The sequence below is a fragment of the Erpetoichthys calabaricus genome, chromosome 2, assembly GCF_900747795.2.
Source record: "Erpetoichthys calabaricus chromosome 2, fErpCal1.3, whole genome shotgun sequence".
Lineage (NCBI taxonomy): Eukaryota > Metazoa > Chordata > Cladistia > Polypteriformes > Polypteridae > Erpetoichthys > Erpetoichthys calabaricus.
Genome location: NC_041395.2, coordinates 294,615,341 through 294,635,922, shown reverse-complemented (window position 1 = coordinate 294,635,922; position 20,582 = coordinate 294,615,341). Strand labels below are relative to the sequence as shown.

General features: G+C 38.5%; 1 protein-coding gene across 3 annotated transcripts in view; it reads left to right on the top strand.

The window, feature by feature from the left end:
- Nucleotides 1-4,304: 4,304 nt before the first annotated feature.
- Nucleotides 4,305-20,582, top strand: part of LOC114642576 (uncharacterized) — a 71,436-nt gene continuing 55,158 nt past the window's right edge. For all 3 annotated transcript variants that reach the window (XM_051922798.1, XM_051922797.1, XM_051922796.1), the window contains exons 1-3: nucleotides 4,305-4,355; nucleotides 4,528-4,625; nucleotides 18,367-18,482. In XM_051922798.1, coding sequence (XP_051778758.1) covers nucleotides 4,340-4,355; nucleotides 4,528-4,625; nucleotides 18,367-18,482 — 230 coding nt within the window. In that variant the 5' untranslated portion in view covers nucleotides 4,305-4,339. The remainder of the gene's footprint in view (nucleotides 4,356-4,527; nucleotides 4,626-18,366; nucleotides 18,483-20,582) is intronic.

Sequence of the window (20,582 nt, the reverse complement as noted above, 5' to 3'; positions counted from 1 at the left end):
TCTGTGCCGTAGAATTAATACTGATTTTATCTCAATATACTTTACACCTAAATGATATTCCTCCTGGGATTATTTTAGATTGAAATCCACCTTTTTCACAGCTCTGTATAGAGAAATATTGTAAGGCACATGTGAGGGACAAAAGACCAAGAAAACAAAACAGAGGTTTAAAAATCTGTGTACACAACTTTCCACACAAACATCTGGATATATAAAAGAAAACTTGATTGGGTAACGTGCGTAATATTTGTGGAAACTCTCACCCATGCCTGTGCAGCATTTTGCAGAAGCTGGGAAATGAGGACACCTTTGATCAAGTAGGGAAATTCAGCAAATCCAGGAAAATGACGACTCACACACATTATTCATATATTATAATGTGTGTTTATGTTACAAACATATTACACCTTAAAAGTGATGAATAAGATGAAGAGACTATATTTCAGTTCATTTTTGTGAGGGCCAGTGCATCCTATTTGCACTGAAGAATTTTTTTGTTTTTCTGTCAGTTTATATCACATACCTGTTGTCACTTTACTAGGAACTTGCCGACGGGTCAAGAAAGTCTAAGCAAAGTGTAGCTCCCTTCACAACAACACAGACACAGGTCGGTTCTTTGAAACGGGCGTTTAAGTTAAGCAGCATTGTGACTGCATATGAATGAGGTTGACTAGCATGCTCCATATATACAATACAATACAATACAATTTATTTTTGTATAACTCAAAATCACACAAGAAGTGCCACAATGGGCTTTAACAGGCCCTGTCTCTTGACAAGCCCCCAGCCTTGACTCTCTAAGAAGACAAGGAGAAACTCCCCAAAAAATCCCTTGTAGGGAAAAAGTGGAAGAAACCTTGGGAAAGGCAGTTCAAAAGGAGACCCCTTTCCAGGTAGGTTGGTCATGCAGTGGGTGTCAAAAAGAAGGGGGTCAATACAATACACAGAACAGAACAAATCCTCAATACAGTATAAAAACTAAAAAAAACTACAAGTATGGAGCAGAATTAAACAGTAGATGATATCCCATAATATGATTTGGATTTGTTTAGAGTCCTGAAGACCTCAGGAATCAATCTACCTCCCCCATTTGGCCATTCCACAGTTGAGTCTGCGCTGGGCCAGCCAATGCGATGAAAGGCCCCATCTACCCCACGATATATACATGTTTCCGGATGGCATTCAATACGTGTTCCCATACGCATATTTACAAGGTAATTGTGATTTATAAAAAGGGTAAATTGCGTAGAAATGTGCTGTAGTAGTAGAGAGTATTCATGCTCCCTTGAACCCTCAGGTACCACTCCAAACACGGGGTAAAATTATAATTATTATTTATTTTATGATAATACTGTGCATAAAGCACCCTCCACTCCACACTACGCAAACAAGTACGATAATCAATAATCACTAACAATCCTCCACTCCCAGACACTTCGCCACCCTACCTCCCAGCTCAGCTCAATGTCTGGCTTTCCCAGAGTCCTTTTATATTCCCTGACCCGGAAGTGTTTCCCATCCCACAGTCCATGTGATTTCTTATCACTTCCGTGTCAGATAAAAAGTCTTTCTCTTCAACCCGGAAACACGTTGTTCCCTCTGGTCATATGATCATGACGTGCTTCTGGGTTATAGGGCACATACAAGTCCTTGCGCCTCCCTGCAGCATCCTCTGGTGGGCCCCACGGTGTCCAGCAGGGTTGGGAATAAAAACTCCATTGTCCATAATTCCCTGCTGGTCTTCGGGGCTCTTCCATGCTACAGGGAGGGCTCCATCTGGCGGCCTGGGGGTATTGGCCGGGATGAACATCCGGCCATCTCCCACAGTGCATATGCCAGATTATATAAATCTGATTTTCTTTGGCATACACATTGTCCTGTTTTTTGCTGTGCACATATTTTCAAGCTCACATCCATGCAAAGTTTTACAAAGGATGCCCCAGAAGATTGTTAACCAAGAATGAAACATAGTCAGGCAAAATAAGGGATAAAAACCATGAGATCAGAAACCTATGGAGAATCAAAACAAAAAAGGTAAGACTATTGATCAGCAGTCTCAAGAAAAAAATGTCAGGACCAGAAGCACAAACCTTACACTAGGGCCTACCTGAATTCAGAAACTAACTACACTAATAAAGACTGTCAATAAATGTATTTACCAAAAAAATGTGTAAGGTGACCACCATGTCATTAGAGCAGTGATCACGATCATACGATGCCTCAAAACTGCATTGCATAAAATAAATCAAGACAGAAACAAAAAAAAAACAGTTTGTCAAGTTAAGTTAAAAAATAAAGCACAGAAACAGATTCCTCAGGTGAAAAAAATATAAATTACACAAAACTACACGAATAACAATGTGTTAAAGTAAGACTAGAATGTTCAATGCAAGTTAATTTCACCTCATTTATTTTTATCATCAATTAAATGGTTAAACTAAAAAAGATAATTAAACTTCCAAGAAATATTCAAGATGCCATGTGCCTTCTTTACAGATTACATGGTGTGGCTTATGCTATAACGGATATTTTAACACTATTGAATAATTGTACAAAAATGTGACCATTTAAACGATTAAATGGCTTTAAGCCTCGTGTTTTGCTTCTCCAGTACTGCCATCTGTGCTTGCTGTTTGAAGTGTGAAATGTGTCATTTGAAAGAGATTTGAGGTCATGTGTGTTCATATATTTGTAACAGAATGTATGCAGATGTAAGATTATGGAAATGTACTCTTTTTCAGATTGGTAAAAAGACAAAATTGTCTACTGAAAGTCTTCTAACTTGAAGCCGGTTCATATGGAGTGGTCAAAATAATGGAAACACCTAACAATGTATTAATATCAAGGACCTAATAATGTATAGCTCCACCATTTGCTTCCTAAACAGCTTCACTCTTTTTTGAAATTCTGTCACACCATTCCTGAACTGTGTGTAGTGGAATACTGAACCATTCTTCAGAAAGAAAAGTCTCCAGCTCTTTAAGGGATGAAGGAGGTGGAAATGTGCTTTGTAATCTGCATGCCAAAACTTCCCGAAAAGGCTTGATGATGTTAGGTTCTGGTGATTGGGGAGGCCATGGAAGGCAGATTAATTCATCCTGGTGTTCATGAAACTACTCTTAAGTAAGTGTTGCAAGTGTTGAGGACATTACTGTGCTGGAATATGGAAGCATCATGAGGCAACAGTGTTTGTACTATACAGTGTTCCTGGTCCTCTAAAATGGCCTTATATTCTTTGGTCATTGTATGACCATGCAAAGCAATCACTGTACCATAAAGTGGCTGCCAATGCCATATAGGTCCATTGTTATATTCAATGATTAGTAGCAAAAATTGTGGGTTGAGGGTGTCCTTTGGCTTTTTCCAAATGTAAACCCAGCTGAATGTAAGAAATTAGGTGAAAGACGCCTCATTAGAACATAGAACTTTTTCCATCCCTTAGGGGTTCCAACACACAGATTGTTTAGACAGAGGATTACAGAAGCGCTTATTAATTTCTGTGGTAAACTTTGAAGTTGTGCTTTTTATGCGATTTTGCAGCTATTTCATGACATGTCTACTTGCCTCTGTTGGTGAGTTTCAACTTATAACTACTGTTTTCTCTTTGTTGATGCAAATTTCCATATTTGGCAGATGCTGTCATTATTTCTGTGACTATTCCCTTTGATACATGTGGTTGTTTGTGTAATCGATACTTTTGCAATGTATACTCTTACATTGTGCAGGCTTTAGATGGTTCATGTTGCTTTGAAAACTCACCTGTCAAAGTGCTCATTGTCAGGCCTTTTTTATAGTGGACACATACTGCTAATACACAACCAACCTGATATGATGTTTTTGTAAGTAGTATTTCTTCATAGCTAAACTTTCTCATGTGGTGTTTCCATTATTTTTTCTAAATACATTTATTGGACCATAACTTATTGCCCGATTATCCTGGTTACTTAGACCAGTAACAAGTTGCACACAGACGCTTTGAATTTCCCATCCAAACTTCTGGATATATGGTTTCCAGGCAGGAAAGTGTGGGTCCAGAAGGCCGGATAATGGATATGACGTCCAAGGTGTAATGGCTGTCAATCTTCCATTCTGCAGAGGGAAGGAGAGAGAACACATTAGCATACAGTGCCAACCCCTGCTTCGGTGTGTAACTACCATCACCAGAGCCCTTAAGCTGTCCCTCAAGCGCATGCACGTGAAATTCTTTAATTGTTTCTATTATACATTTCATTCAAAAATATTCACTTTTAATGAATGCATGAATAGCAATGTGAAATATACATTTACAGTGTCTCATTATCTACAACTACAGGTTTTGAAGTAACAGTCACCCCACAGCATGTCTGCAAATTCAGGTATGGTTTGTCTTTTTAACAGTACAATTTGTTTAATACAGAAAAAGGGTAAAAAAATTAAATGACTTAAGCTGCCTGCGTATAATTTTAGTTAAGGTATGCTAAAGCTAATATTAGTACTGTCTGTTCTCTTTTTCATAGTCACTAAATTGAAATACTTATTCTAAAACAGGGGAGAATTTGAAATTCTACAAAACTCCAGACAAAAAGGATGCACTTGTGACTGGTAACTTTTTGAAGTCACCTCCTTCCTATCTGTTCAACACACAAGTAAGTCATTAAAGAGGATTATGTTTTTAATTCAAAAATGTATAATTTAGTTCTCCCTCAGCAGATAACAATAGTAAGAAGTGGCGATAGTGTAAGTAGGTATTTGTTAAAGGGAAAAGTTTATGAGTGCTGTGTGAGGACTAGTAGACCAAATAAAAGACAGATGAAGCCAATGAATGCCGAGCTTAAAGTAAAGCTGGAAAAAATAGAAATGAGAATGATATTGTGACACAGAGAAAAACAAATTCTGAATTAAGAGAAACACTGGATGTGGAGGTGATGGGTGTTATACTGAGGAGGTAATTTTGGACATGTGGAGCAAAAAGCAGAGTATGATTAGGTGAAGAGTTGCACCAAGATGGATGTAGAGAGTATGAGGTCCAGAATGAGGCCAAAGAAGATGTGATTGGAGTTGGTGTCAGGTGATATGAGAAGAATGGATTTCATCTGAAGGAATGAACAAGACAATGAAAAGTGGGTCCAAAAGATTTCGGGGCAGCTAGCTAACCAAATAATACAATATATATGTCACAAACTAGGAGTTCTAAGCTGCATAAGTCCCAAAAGCACTTCCAAAAATGCTCTGTCATAAACCCCAGCTAGGTACAAAAAGGGCCATGTACAATTTTTATGAAATAAATTACTAATTGTCACAAAAGTGTTCTGCATGTACATGTCGTTCCATAGAGCAGGGGTAGGCAACGTCGGAGCAATTAAAACACTGAATGCAGCAGTTTAAGATTGAAATAAGCAATTAAGGTTGGAGAACCTTAACAAGCGAGGCCACTAAAATGAAGCATTAAAATGTCACTTAAGCAATATGTGCTTCATCAGCAATAATTGAGTTCTCGTTAAGGAACTGGGTTGGAACAAAAACCTGCACATACTGTGGCACTCCAGGACCGACGTTGCCCACCCCTGCCATAGAGCACACAAACAAAAAGAAGTAGCCAGCAAGGGCAATCCAAAGAAAACTAGTCCAAACACACAATCCAAGGCAAAGTCAAAAAACAGTAGAATGATCAATAATCCAGAGAAAATCACCCAGCATAGTAGAACAGAAGAAAACTAACGACCTCCATAGCAGACTTGAAATGAACTGCCAAGAACTGTGGGAGACTCTCCAGATTTATAGGGCAAAACTATATATATATATTGCAAATTATAAACAAAAGAAATTATAACACACTAGCAAAATACTCGCGCTTCGCAGCGGAGAAGTAGTGTGTTAAAGAGGTTATGTAAACATATATACACATAAACATATATACTTATATATACATATATACATATATATATACATATACACATCCACATATATATACATATATCAACATATATATACACATACATATACACACATACATACATACACACACACACATATATATATATATATATACACATACAGACACATATATATACATATACATATTTACATATCTACATATATATACACATATATACATATCTACATACATACACATCTATCTATCTATCTATCTATCTATCTATCTATCTATCTATCTATCTATCTATCTATCTATCTATCTATCTATCTATCTATCTATCTATCTATATACATCCCCGTGCTTTGCAGCAGCGAAGTACTGCTTTTAAATTTTTATTAAGAAAACCTTTTTAAATTGAGTGAAAATATACCAATAACAATTTGTTAAGGATCTGTTTTTTTGTGAAGCTGACTTCACACAGCCTCTCCGCTTTTTTATAAACGAACGTCATATAAGGTCTTCCTTTTTCGTTGCTTTGCCAACGGAAGCAGCCTTTTTATTTAATCCTGTTTTTACGATTGTTCTGTTTGTATATCACGTTGTCAGTTCAGCACTCCGGTTGTAATATGACCAAGCCGTGCAAGCACACTCTTGAGAATGCAACGTATAGTTGTACAGGAGAAAAGCAATCTTGCCTGTAATCAATGGCAACCTTTTGTAGGTCTATGAAGTTAATTTCAACTTTAGGTTTACACGGTGCTTTCTTTCCGAAGTACCTGCACTCATGAATATGTCTGTATGCGTCAGTCGCTCAAATCCCCGCGGTTCGCACCAGCGAAGTTCTGCTTTTAAATTTTTATTAAGAAGAAAAGAAAACCTTTTAAAATTGAGGGAAAATATACCAATAACAGTTTGTTAAGGATCTGTTTTTTTTGTGAAGCTGCCTTCACTCGAGTGATCACTTCGAGCTTTAAGCCTGAGAAATCACCCCGTAAATGCACACGTTTAATTGCACATCTGTTAATATGTATGCTTACAAAGTATTAAAAGACACTCAACAATTACACAGTATTAAAAGACACTCAACAATTAACGTCATTTACCTTCGTTCCCGCATTTGACTCATGCTGTAAATCTCTTCCTTGTTTTCACTTCACGTGATTACGTAGGAGGCGTAATACGTGATGATGCGATACGTGACTCCGCCTCCTCCATTAGAGTATATGGACAAAAAACAGGTTCCAGTTATGACCATTACGCGTAGAATTTCGAAATGAAACCTGCCTAACTTTTGTACGTAAGCTGTAAGGAATGAGCCTGCCAAATTTCAGCCTTCTACCTACACGGGAAGTTGGAGAATTAGTGATGAGTGAGTGAGTCAGTCAGTCAGTCGATGAGTCAGTCAGTGAGGGCTTTGCCTTTTATTAGTATCGATACAAATACAAACTGTACAACAAAGACACAAAATAAGCATTTGAACCTCAGCCAGGAGTGGAATCCTGGATGACATATGGCATTATACATAATATCAGGATAATAGAAGACAGATATGTTCCAAGTATGTATAGATATATATGAAGGACAATAACAAGCCACTCAAACAAATTTATGCCAACTTAGTTGAGCTTTTTATCCCCTACAGAAAAAGGCACATAACTTATGAATCCTGATCCTGTAAGTATTATGGTTAAAATTAATACTTTCTTATAGCAAGTTATTTAATTTCTCTCTCCTGCACTATAATAGCGGCATTGATTTGTTCATAGACAGCCCAAGAATGTGTTTGTGTGTGTGAGTGTGTGTGTGTGAAGCTGCTCTGAACTTTCCTACTGAATTTAGGAATTGAAACTTGTAACAGCCAAAAACCTTTCTGCGTCAGCCAGCTGCTTCACTTGCGGCGCTGATATCAAAACAGGCCAGCTATGGCATTTTTTACCTGATCACTTCAGGATGTGCCCAAAATGATGTAAATGATGTAAGTCTCATTATTGAAACATTGTGCCAAATGTCAGGAGCTAAAAGGAGAAGTGCTTCAAACTGTATGTTTCAAGCTACATCCACAATTACAAAGGTAAGAGCCGGATGTATTAAAAACTTGTGTTTAATATGAACTTACATTACATTAGGCTTCTTTAAAAAAACAGGATTTCAATAACTGGTCATTAAACTTTATTCAGGGACAGGTGAATATGTATGTAAGCTTCATACATGGGAACATTAGTCCATTGGACATCTTACATTGAAAAAAAGTAAATGGCTTTGTTTGAGCCAGGAAAACGGTGAAGGCTAAACTATTTTTTCAATGTAAGGGTCTCAGTTTGTTTCCTCAGCTGGAGGATCTCCTGTCTGAGAGACAAAGTATAGTCGTAATCCTCAAGGAATTTATCATCCTTTTCTTCACCCAGTGTGTCATCCTTCGTCGGTTGCTTTCTCCTCTCCCTATTCCCCGGTCTTAAAAGTGAAACAAAGAAATTGTTTCACTGAAACAATGCAGTAACTGCTCCCTTCTTCAACACTCTCTGCCCTCTCTCAGACCTTGGCTCGTGAAAATCCTCTTTTTTAAAAAATTATGGGAACTGACCATAAAGCTCTGTCTCTTGATAGCAGCACCTTGTTGTACTGACTGGAAGCTGAACAAAAAGGTGCACAAAAATGTTCAGCAGTAGTGGCATCTGTACACTGAAACTTAAGCTTGTTTTTCTCAGACATTCACGCCACTAAACAAAATCACAACTGCAGTACGGACAACGGAAGTGACTGAGCTGGCCAAGATTTCACCAGAAGTACGTCAGCACTATCTTGTGCATATAGCCTATTGCATGCATATCACTGGTTAAGAAATGGAATAGTTTAGGCATTGTTTTGCCAAAGTGACATTACAAGTTTTCTTGCCAACTTTGCAGGCATCGTTGGTATTTCAGTGTAGTCTAAAACTAGGCCAGGGCCGCTTCTGGGTAATTTAGTTCCTCATTGTATGGTTGGGAATTAACGAAATCCTGTACCTTGCTAAGGAATTGAGGAAAGATGGATTCTTTTTCATGACTCTCTACACTTGAGGCTGTAAATTTTGTGAAACTTTCTCTCTACTGTTCCTTACTTCCTATTTTGCCTTAATGTTTTCTATTCTTTTTCCAATTCACCTATTCTTTTTCCTTTTAAATTTCATTTTGAACGCCCTATGACTTCACTTTCAAATCCCTTTTATTTGAAGACTGGTGGTCCACGCATTCCACTAGTTTTACACCAAAAGGTATTAAAGCTGGAGCAAACATTGTCTGGACAGATATTTGTTAGTTTTGATGTTTAAGTAAATATAATCATTTACAATTAGTAGAATACAGAATGCAGAACACTTTTTCAATTGACAGTAGCTTCATATGGCAGACAGTTGTCACTTTAAGGGATGTTTGTTACTCTGAGAATTAAGTCTAGTTGGGGGGACAAGGTTCAGGTCATAGGGGTAGAAATAGAAAATGTCCAAGAATTCACATATTTGGAATGTGTAGTGAGCACTACTGGAAGAACAGGGCACTGAGTACATGCACTAAAGTTGGACTATTCAGTTCGTACGTTGGACAAGTACATTGGTTCTTCTTTATGGATCAGAGACATGGAGAGAAACAACTACTGTATCTCCGTTCAAAGCATACTAGGGTTTGTCAACCATTGTCTGTGAAATAATCATAGGAGTGAAGTGGCCAAATAAAATCAGCAATATCTCCCTATAGCAGTGGACAAAACAACAGCCCGTGTTTACTATGATCAGTATTAGAAAGTGGAATTGGATAGAGTACATGCTGAGAAAAAAAAGAGTAATATTACAAAGCAAATGCTGGAGTGGAACCCCCAAGGAAAACGGAAAAGAGGAAGACCAAAGAACACCTGGCATAGGGGATTAACAACTGTCCTGCAAAAAACTGGATTATCCTGAGGTGAACATTGCCAAGGAAACAGAACACGTGGAAGGCTGATATGGTCGCCCTATACCTCCCATGAGATGAAGTGGACTAAACTAAAAATCTAAAAACTGATCATTCTGCATTGATATTGTGATCCCAGCTATGAAGTTATTGTAAATAATCAGTGGATGTATGGATTAAATACTATTGCCATGTTTATGGAAGTGCTTGCCGAATGTATTCTTGACTAAGCATACAGATCCAAATACTATATTATGTTCATTTTAAAACAAACCTTTAAATCCTAATTGGTTTGTAAGTATCAAATATATCTTTCCTCCATTAATTATTTTAGAATATCTGAGCTGCCACTGGAAATAAAAAAAAAATATTACGGAATTTGTCTTTAAAAGGCAATTTTAGAAAATACTAGTAGGTTCCAGGTGTCAGAAAACAGGCTCGATCCAGACGTGACAGGTGCCAACACAGACATTTCACACCACATGAAAGTCATCAGTCACATGTGCTGTACCCTAACAACATGCTGTGCCAACCTTCAATAGGTTTGATACAACGCCACGAAACAAAACCAGATAACATGGGAGTCCAAAGATTTTGAGTTTATTTCAATGGATGGCTCAATCACACGTACTTGTAAGAATAACCAGACTGAGGTAACACAGGATCACAATAAATTGACAAAGTAAAAACCTACAATAACATTCATTCCTCAACTGCAATGGCTATTGGTTATTGCAGTTGATAAGGAGATCTGAACTGTTTAAATGGGCTGTTTACACATTATACTACCAATCACCTGCCCATTTTCTAAACTAGCTGTACATGACGTTGCCAAACCCGTTTAGGGGCACAGGGGTGTGAGCCTATTCTGGCACTACTGGTCGCAATTTAGTAAGCAGCACTGGACAGGGAGTATATTCATAGCAGGACCCACTCTGCTCTTATGTGTATTTAGAATTGCTTCTTAAATATGGAGTAGCCTGAGGAAAACTCACAAAATTACAGTGAAAACATTAAAACTCCACAAAGACAACATACAGGTATTAATACTGGATAACTGCTGCAGCAGTTCTTCCCAACGTAAGCATATATGGAACAGGAGAAGGCTTATCAGCTGGGAACTGAAAGAAGGACCAAGCAGTGAGAAGTAGTATTGATACCCACAGGTAGGCAATGCCATCCTATATCCTGCCACCCATCCAACTAACCACATTCAAAAGCAACTTTTCTTTATTTTGAAATCATGGAAAGCCAGAGACTAACACAATGGGACTGGGCACAAGGAGAGAACCATCCCTGGATGTGATGCCAACCTATCCAAAATGACACACGCCTACATTTTCACACACTTGATTGTGTTTGGGATGGTGCGTCACCATGCCACACTATTATATTATTCTTTTCATCCATTAGTAACTTCTTCAATGTGATTCAGGGATGCAACAGGCTGGGGTCTATATATTGTAATATAATAAACAAGCTTATTCAATTAAACTGGTTACATAGATAATATATTTATGGCAGCTGCTTCATTCGAATGTGATGGCATCACTTACTTGTCCGTAACTGCCATTATGTTCCAACAACAAAGACATCACTGTGAGCGCTCAAACACCCACAAAAATAATTAGGATTATATAAAGCTAAGTCTTATGTAAGCAGAGTTATGAATCAGTCTGTATTATATTATCCATCCATATATCAGTGTTTTTTCTGAACCTGCATTACCCAGTAGAAGTTTATTGAATACATCAGAAATTAACACCGCCTGGTTTGCCAGTCCATCAAGAGAAACACTTACGCAAATACAAGGACAGCAAGATCATTCAGTTTAGATTTACCAATTAACCATACAACATGACCTGTAAGAAGAAAACGGAGAACTCTGTTTAAATTAAATTGAGCACATGTGGAATAGGCAAGAGCAGTAGGCAATCCGGGCTGACTTCAGAGGGGATGCTTGTTGTGAGATTTAGCCATTTGACTTTCACTGACAAACTAAAGTGGGCACAACACATTTCATCTATAGTAAAAAGGCACGCCAGCATGTCTACTTCCTCAGACATCTGAGGACAGTTTGTATTTTTACTTCTGTTGTCACAGACAGGTGTACTGTAGAATCCATCCTCACTAGCTGCATCACATCCTGCTATGGCACCTGCTCAGTTACAGATTGCAAATTACTGCAGAAGGTGGTGAACGTGGCACAGAACATTACCAACACTGAGCGTCTTTCTGCTCAGGACATTGGCAATACTCACATCCTTAGAAAAGCAAACAGCTTAATTAAAAACTTCAGCCATCCTGCACTGTTGCTTTTCTTTCTCTTGCCCAATTAATGAGGGGGAAAGGTGGGTTAGGGTTAGGGGGTAAAAGTGCAATCTAGTGTGAACAGATTTCCTATTTATTTAGGTATTTATTTTAGCAAAAAATGCTTGTGTTCTGCACATTGTGAGCATACAAGTGGATGGTTTGACATGTGAATTATGAGACATGAGTAATGTGAAATTTGATCATGGACTTATTTGATATTGTTTGCTGTTGTCCAATGCTGGTCACCATAGGGTTGTATTCTATCAGAAATATTATTACCTCCATTCTCCATTAAAACATGAGATTAAAAAATTTTCTAAAACATCACTACAAATCACAGGGGGTAAGTAACATTTAAAAAAATATAATTTTTCAGTGAAGTATTCACTGTATACTCTTTACCTACAATATCAAATTCAAAATCAAATGGAGCTGGACAGTTTAACATCTGTGGCAGAGCGAAGGGCGCTCAGCAGGCTCCTATCAATTATGGAGAATCCACTGCATCCACTAAATAATGTCATCTCCAGACAGAAGAGCAGCTTCAGCGACAGACTGCTGTCACTGTCCTGCTCCACAGACAGATTGAGGAGATCGTTCCTCCCCCAAACTATGCGACTCTTTAATTCCACCAGGGGGGGTACACGTTAATATTTAACATTATACATAGTTATTGTCTGTTTTTTTTTTTTTCACCTGTATTATTATCATTCTTTAATTTAATATTATTTATTGTATCAGTATGCTGCTGCTGAAGAATGTGAATTTCCCATCGGGATTAATAAAGTATCTATCTGTCTATCTATCTATCAAAACCTTAAAGAATATAAGATATGAAAGTGAGGGCCACTTCATCTAATGATTTTTTTTTACTGCACAAGTTCAAGTGCAGTGATCAGTTTCTTCTTGTAAAAGGAGCTGTGCTGAGGCGTGTTAAGGGTCTGTGGCAGTGTGCTAGTTTTTAGGTAAAAATAGTGCAACTCCGGCTCTGTGGTTGCTACTGAGGAGTATGGCTGCAGCTGAATGTTTGGTGAGGAGGCACGCTGATTGTTTAACTGATTAGTTGTTCCACACATGCACTCCACGGATTGTAACTGGGACGCCATTCCCATGGGAGGATAAAATGGATTCTGAGCAGGAAAGCAAAGTTGAGAATCATAAGAGCAAAACAAAAGGAAAGAAACTAGTTTGGGGAAGGTAAATGTAAGAGGACAAAATGAAGAGTATCAGTGCTACAGAGAGCAGGGCAGAGGGTTGAATTAGCTTCGAGAGGTGGTTGTGCTCTCAGCAGCTGACAAACTGCCAAATGGAGCTGTCGAGAGGGTGAAAGAAGCTGAAAAAGGGTTGGGGTCCTGACACAGCAGCGTCCAAAAGAGGGTACGGCACTCTAGGGTCCATGGGTACTGGCTGAGGTGGCAGATCGAGGGGAATGTGGTGGGCTGGCAAAGGTTACAGGAAGAAACATGAAAAGTCTACCTTTCCATTTGGATTTTAACTGTATTTATTTTGACTTTTAACATCCAGCGGACACTTTTTTATTATTAGAATTATTTATTGACTTATTTATTAATTGAAATGCACTGCACTTTGGTTTTGTGTAAAATAAAAGCACAAATCCCTTTTGCAACTTACCATTGGTTTTTTGAGTCCTCGTTGCACTGCCTTATCCTCAGTATATGACTATTGATGCTTCGGGTTCAAAGGAGTTTATGAGCTGCAGCCCACCCAGACATCATAGGAGCACCAGCCTCATTGAGTTTGCTGTTGTTCTTTCGACCTTTAATATGTCAGTCTTTCAGCATTTGTCTTTCTCTTCTGAACAAATTTCATATAGATTTCTGTATTTTTTATGTGCACAGATTAGTTTTCCTGAGGTCACTCATTAACGATTTTCTTTCTACTTTCTTTCATTCTGAGTTCATTACAGCCGCCACTTAATGATGACAACACAGCCCTGGATGATATGCTCCTATTTAAAACATTTTGTCATTTGTACCACAGCCTGCAGCCACTTAATTGTCATTTCTATAAGAAGCTAATTAGTAGAAATTAAAGGAACAAGCTGTTAATAAGAAATAATATCATAAACGAGCAGAACATGAATAAAGAGCATGACAGGAATCCTGTGACTTTGTCCATTCTTTTCAGTTGCTGTTATCCACAATATGGCCAGCAGGACAACATCACTCAGCCTTCTAAATCACATTCTGTGGAGTAAACATGCACTAGAAAGAGCTGATTCATCTACGGGGCCACAGTGGTCCGCACTACTGCAAATATAGCTCTACTATCCCAGGTTTAAATCCCTGTCTGTGCGGAGTTTACATCTTGTTCTTGTTCTCATCTCTGTCTGCTTGGATGTTTCTGTCAATACTCTGATTTTTCTCATACTTTCCAAATGTATGTTATGAGTCAAAAGAAACTCTCAAAGCTTTCCCAAAGCTTAAGTAGGTCATAAATAAACAAACATGTCGTCTTTATTATGCAGTTAGCTGTGTTACTTGGTTTCACCCTAAGTCAATGGACCTCGGTTATAGTGCCTGCTGTTAATCAGATGTATCAGGAGTACTTTATAACTAACTTAATTACTTTTATTGTATATAATACAGTGTTTTGTGTTTTTGGAGTTTTTTTTACCAGGGGCTAATAGTATTAGTTCACTGGATCTTCTGCTCACAAGTAAAGCATGCCTACCACAGATCAATTCCTGTTCCTTTTAGTGACTGACCTTTGGTTCTGTTGATGGTCATTGCAAAACAGAATTTTACAGGAAACTCTGTTGTTTTCATTTGCAACCGGTAACACTGGTCAACAAGCATTTTGCTACTGGGATTCTTTCACCTGTACTTTAACAAATTTCACTTGCTGACTCCAAATCTGAAAAACGTTTTCGTCCAGCACGTCCCATTTTTTAGTTATGATGTTCCTTATCTTGAACAACTAGGGTCACTGGACAGTAAAGGTGATGCGTTTCAGCATTTAAGAAATAAGTTTGGTCTTAAGAAAAGTGAAGCCAAAATTAAGAAAGGTGTTTTAGTTGGCCCTGAAATCCATGAAACGATGCTTGACGATGAGTTCAAAAGGAAACTGAAGCCCACTGAATCAGCACCCTCATTCGAGCGGGTTGTCCAGTATTTTCTTGACAGTCACAGAGCAGAGAATAATGCTGAGCTTATGGAGAATATGCTGAAAGTATATTAGCTTACGGGAGCCAGAATGTCACTGAAGACGCATTTTTTACATTCTCATCTCGACTTTTTTCCACCAAATCTAAGCGATGTCAAAGATGAGCATGGCGAAAGATTTCATCAAGAAATAAAGGAGATGGAAAACAGATGTTGGGAAAAATTCACTCTGAGCATGATGGGTGACTACTGTTGGTTCTTGCAAAGAGAGACGAATGTGCAGTACAAGTGCAAAAGCGAGTGCCTCCAATATTTATAGGCACGCTGACCTCACTTTTATATTGAGGTTAATTGACATAAATATGCTTTAACGTGTCTCTGGTATTGTCTTCTGATTTGTTTTCAGAATAAACACATCAAAACAATTTTGATGGGACAGAGTCCAAACTCCAGATATCCAGAGGCGTAGCTAGGGTTTTCAGCACCAGGGGACAACTGAAGATTTCGCGCCCCCTCCTGTTTGCCAAAATGCAATGAGGAAGGGATATTTGGAGCCCCCTGGATGCTGCGCCTGGGGACAGATGTCCCCCCTTGCCCCCCCCCCCAGCTATGCCACTGCAGATATTGTGTTGATATATTGTATTGATATTCAAATGTGTCAAAACATCAATGATGTGTATTTCAAAAACCTGGCGTGCTAGCTTAATTCCGATTTCACATACGAAATCAGTATAAAAAACTTAATAAAGAGCTGCTCTGAAGTTCCCAGTAGCAGACAAAAAATATTTTTTGTAGACCAGTGTAATTAGTTGGAACAATGGGAATTTTGGGTATAAATATAATTTCTCATGTAGGATACCCTTTAAAAATGGCAGCTTCAATCAGATTTGGATATAATGCTTAGATCTGTAGTCTTGCACTGTTAAAAAGTTTTGGAGGTTTCAGATGATGCACAAACTGAAATACAGGGGCGATTCTGGGGACTCAGGGGTCTCAAGGCAAAGAACTCCATGGGGCCCTCCAACTCACCCTCCCCCGAGTTCTGACAGGTTAACATTTATTAACATTATTTTTGCGCAAAGTCTAAATTAATAAGATGACAGGGAGAGTTTAATAAGTACAAATCCTTTATTTTTATTATGTAAAAACAGATTATATAAATACTACACAAAAAAGCACCATTTGTGTAGAAAAGTAATAATAACAGAATTTTAAAAATCCAAATAAGTTAAAAAAAGTAAAATAAATGTAAGTTGCACATGATAATACAAATAAATACAAATTGTCCATCATAACATTTTAAAAATAAATCAACTGCACATAATGGAAATTAAAAAAAAAAAGATGCAAGTTTAAAAATCACTGTTTGTGTGCCTGAAACCTAAGCTGTACATGCTGCAGGACACATAATATATATAAACACGCTGTTGAATGGCAGAGAGCAGATTGAATTTATGTTTAGTGTCGAGGTTATCATTGTTGGTGTGTTTCTGTTGCTTCTGTGCCTTCACAGTTTAGCAGGATTGCTGTGAGACACTCATGTTCAAGCTTTCAACCTCAGGTTGCTGGTTTCTTCTCCTAGTTGGATGTCAGCTTTTAATCTACTGTAATATTTGTTTTACTGACATATTTGGTTATTTTTACACTCCAGATAAGTTATCAGCTTTTCCCCCTCTGCTGCTGTTCAGAGTGTGTGAGATGTTCGTTCCAATTCCGCAGTTCAGTTCTAACCTCCTCTAATTAAGTGTGCCCAGCTTAACATGGCATACTTAAAATTGAATCAATATTACAGATTCTCTATGATTTACCACTGCCCTTCTCTTGTGTTCTTTTTTTCTGTTTTTTGATTCCAGACATTTAAATCTTCCTCATGATTTATGAAAACACCACTGATTACATTTAATGTTACTAAAAAGTAACATTCATAGAGACACTTTAGCAACAGAGATTAGACTCCCTCAGAAAACCATGCTATTTTAGTGTGCCAATGCTATACTTCAAGGGGGGTTCCCACAGATTTGTTACTACAAAAAGTACTTATGTAAAAAGACATCTTTAGGGGCCTCCACACAGTCTGGGGTCCCAGACAATTGCCTGACCACTGAATGTAATGAAAACACCAACTGCATTTAAGACTGAAACCCGGAAGCACTTCTTTAGTGAATGATTTGTAGGGATCTGAAACAAACTATAGAGTTATGTAGTTTGTGAGATTTGCCCGGACACCACCAGACTGAGACCACATCTTTATCAAAAGATTTCTTTTTATTGTCGTCCACACAACACAAGTCTACTTAATTAACAGTCCCACACAACTCACAGTGCTTTAGCCCCAGTCTCCCTTCTCCTGGGCCTTCTCTCGCCTTGTCTCTGGGCCACCTCTACTCTCTCTCCAGGAGCTTCGTCCTGCTCCTGCTCCCGACTCCAGCTCTTTGATAGGAGGGAGGCGGCCCCATTTATAGCCACCCGGATGTGCTCCAGGTGGTTCCCGGCAATCTTCCCCTGACACACCCCTGTGTGGCGGAAGTGCCGGCTGTCTTTCCGGAAGCACTCCAGGTGTCTCTTTTTTCTTCTTCCCCCCAGCACTTCCTGGTGTGGCGGAAGTGCTTAGGTCCCAAGTCCTCCAGGCATGGGGACGCCCCCTGGCAGTCCGGAGGAGGCATGAGCCCTCCTCCTGTCCTTCTGGGCATCCCGGCTGGGTACCACCCCCAGCCACGTGCCACAAGTTGAAGCAGAAACCTTGACAACCTGTAAGAAGTACCTGGATGAGATATTGGGAAAGCTTAGCAATTAACTAAACAAACAAGCTGGATGGACTGAATGGTCTCCTACCATTTGCCAGATTTCATATGTTGTTGTGATTCAGATTAGCCATTCTGGTTGTATCTGTAAGTAGCCCATTCCATGGTTGTTTTCTGCTTTATAGCCAGGGACTGGCTCTGGCTTCCCTAACTGTGAATTTATTAAGCAGGTATGAAAATATTCCTTTATGATCTATACTTTTTGGTATAACCTCTAGTGGGCCCAATAGGTCAACACCACAACTAAACAACTAAATTTTTTGCTGGGGTAACTCACTCTTATATCCAGAACTCAGTCTCAAGGATGTATATTCTGTAAACTTATCTTGTGTCTTGTTTTCTCTTGATAGACGGCCTGGAAAAAAAGATATTTCATACTGTTTTGTGACAGTGGCACCTACCATCTGAATTACTACAAGAATGAACATAAAACTGAGCAGCCAAAGGGAAAGATTGATTTATCACTGTAAGTACAGATTTGATATAATCCTGAAAATGAAGGCTCACAAAGCATAAGAGGATTGTTTAAACAATGTATTAAGTCGTCTTACTATCTTCTTTTGTTTGGTTCCATTTATGCTCAGATAGCTGGTCCTCTCAATTATTGCTTTTACATCTGTTTGTGGATGCACAATGTGGAGTTGGCACCAACACTCTCTTCCACATGAGCAAACATTTTAAAAAAGAGCTTGTGTTAGAAGTATTTGTTGAACCCTCACAGGGAGAATCCAGACATTCTGAGTACCAACTGATGTCCTGCATTTTCATTGTCTTAGGGTCGGTTTATACTTCACGCTCAGAACACATACACGCACTCCTCATGGCTGTCATGCGTTCCCAGCATTCAGAAATTAATGCAACATGTGCGCAAGTTGCAGTACCAGCAAAAAATCAGGGGGCACAGTGTAATCAAGTCGGGATGTGATGTCAGAGTCTCTGTTTACTAAATACAAGTAACAGAAAGCCGCTTTGCAGATCCTTCATTATCGATGAGCCTACTTTGATGTTTGATGAATGGTTCGATGTGGTGAAGCAAAATGCTGACATACAAATGCATTCGTGGTGCTTTTATATTCAAGTGTCGCATATTCCCCTACGTAATGACACGATACATTTTAAAAGTCACACATACCATCTTCTTTTTTTTTTTGCACCTTCACAGCAGCATTAGAATGTACGTCAGTGTATTTGAGCGACAGAGAACAATATTAAGGACACAGTGAAAAGGTCTGTTTTGTGATTAAAGTGGAAATATTGGCTTTAATCTCAAAATGTCCACTTTTATCTTGCAGTTTATTTTATCATTAAAGTAGGCCGTCGTAAACGTCATCTTAAAAACGACCTAGTTGTTAATCGCTCCATGCTTCTGGGGCTTCCTCCTGAACTGACAACTGACTATAAGATAGATAGATAGATAGATAGATAGATAGATAGATAGATAGATAGATAGATAGATAGATAGATAGATAGATAGATAGATAGATAGATAGATAGATAGATAGATAGATAGATAGATAGATAGATAGATAGATAGATAGATAGATAGATAGATAGATAGATACTTTATTAATCCCAATGGGAAATTCACATAAGGTGAATTCATATAAGCAGCAATCACCAAACAGAACACATTACATTTATTATATTCCAGCTCTCTGCACATTTAGAATCCTTAGATTTATACTTGATATCACTTTCATGATGTATGCATTAAAGTATGTATAGTACATTTTACAGATAAATCGTTAACTTCATTTAAATAATGAATACTTTAATAATTACACATGTGGGGCATGGTGGTGGAGTGGTAGCACTGCTGCCTCACAGTAGGGATCTTGTCCTTGGTGTTCACTGCCTGGAGTTTGCATGTTTTCCTGGTGGGTTTCCACAGTGTGCTCCAGTTTCCTTCCAAGGACATGCACGTTTGGGGATTCGGTGATGCTAAAATGATGCTAGTGGATGTGTGTGCTTGTGTTCACCTGGCGATGAGCTGATGTTGCATCCAGGGATTGTTTCTGTCTTGCACCTGAAGCTTCCTGGAATGGGTGCATCCCTGAATTGATGAATGTAATCATTAAGCATTCATTCTTTTCAAAGATATTGTGGCAAAGTGCCCTCGGAATTTAATGTATGCTTCAGGCAAGCTGAACATTTTCTCACCGTGATGATATCTTGCACTGCCACCTGATGGAATCTTCCAGATTTATGTAAAGTATGCGTACAAGTATAAATAGTACAATGCTTGCGTAGCAGTAGCGTCTGCTGGAGCATGCGTCACATCACCTGAAGTATAAATGCATTCACAAGGCACTAATAAAACTAAAAATGAAACAGTGCCTTCTATGAATCAATATAAGAAAAGCAAACAATCACCACTTCAGAAATGTCTGAAATAATAAACACACACAAACCTCTCAGCATTCTTACGAAACACACAGTTAAGCAAGCCCCTTTTCAGTATAGAGGGGTGGCCAGCCCTTCCAAACAAACTTGCACGCATTAAGATAGATAGGGAGAACCTTATTTGTCCATAGGGTTAAATTTGGTGTTTTACTGTAGCTCCTTA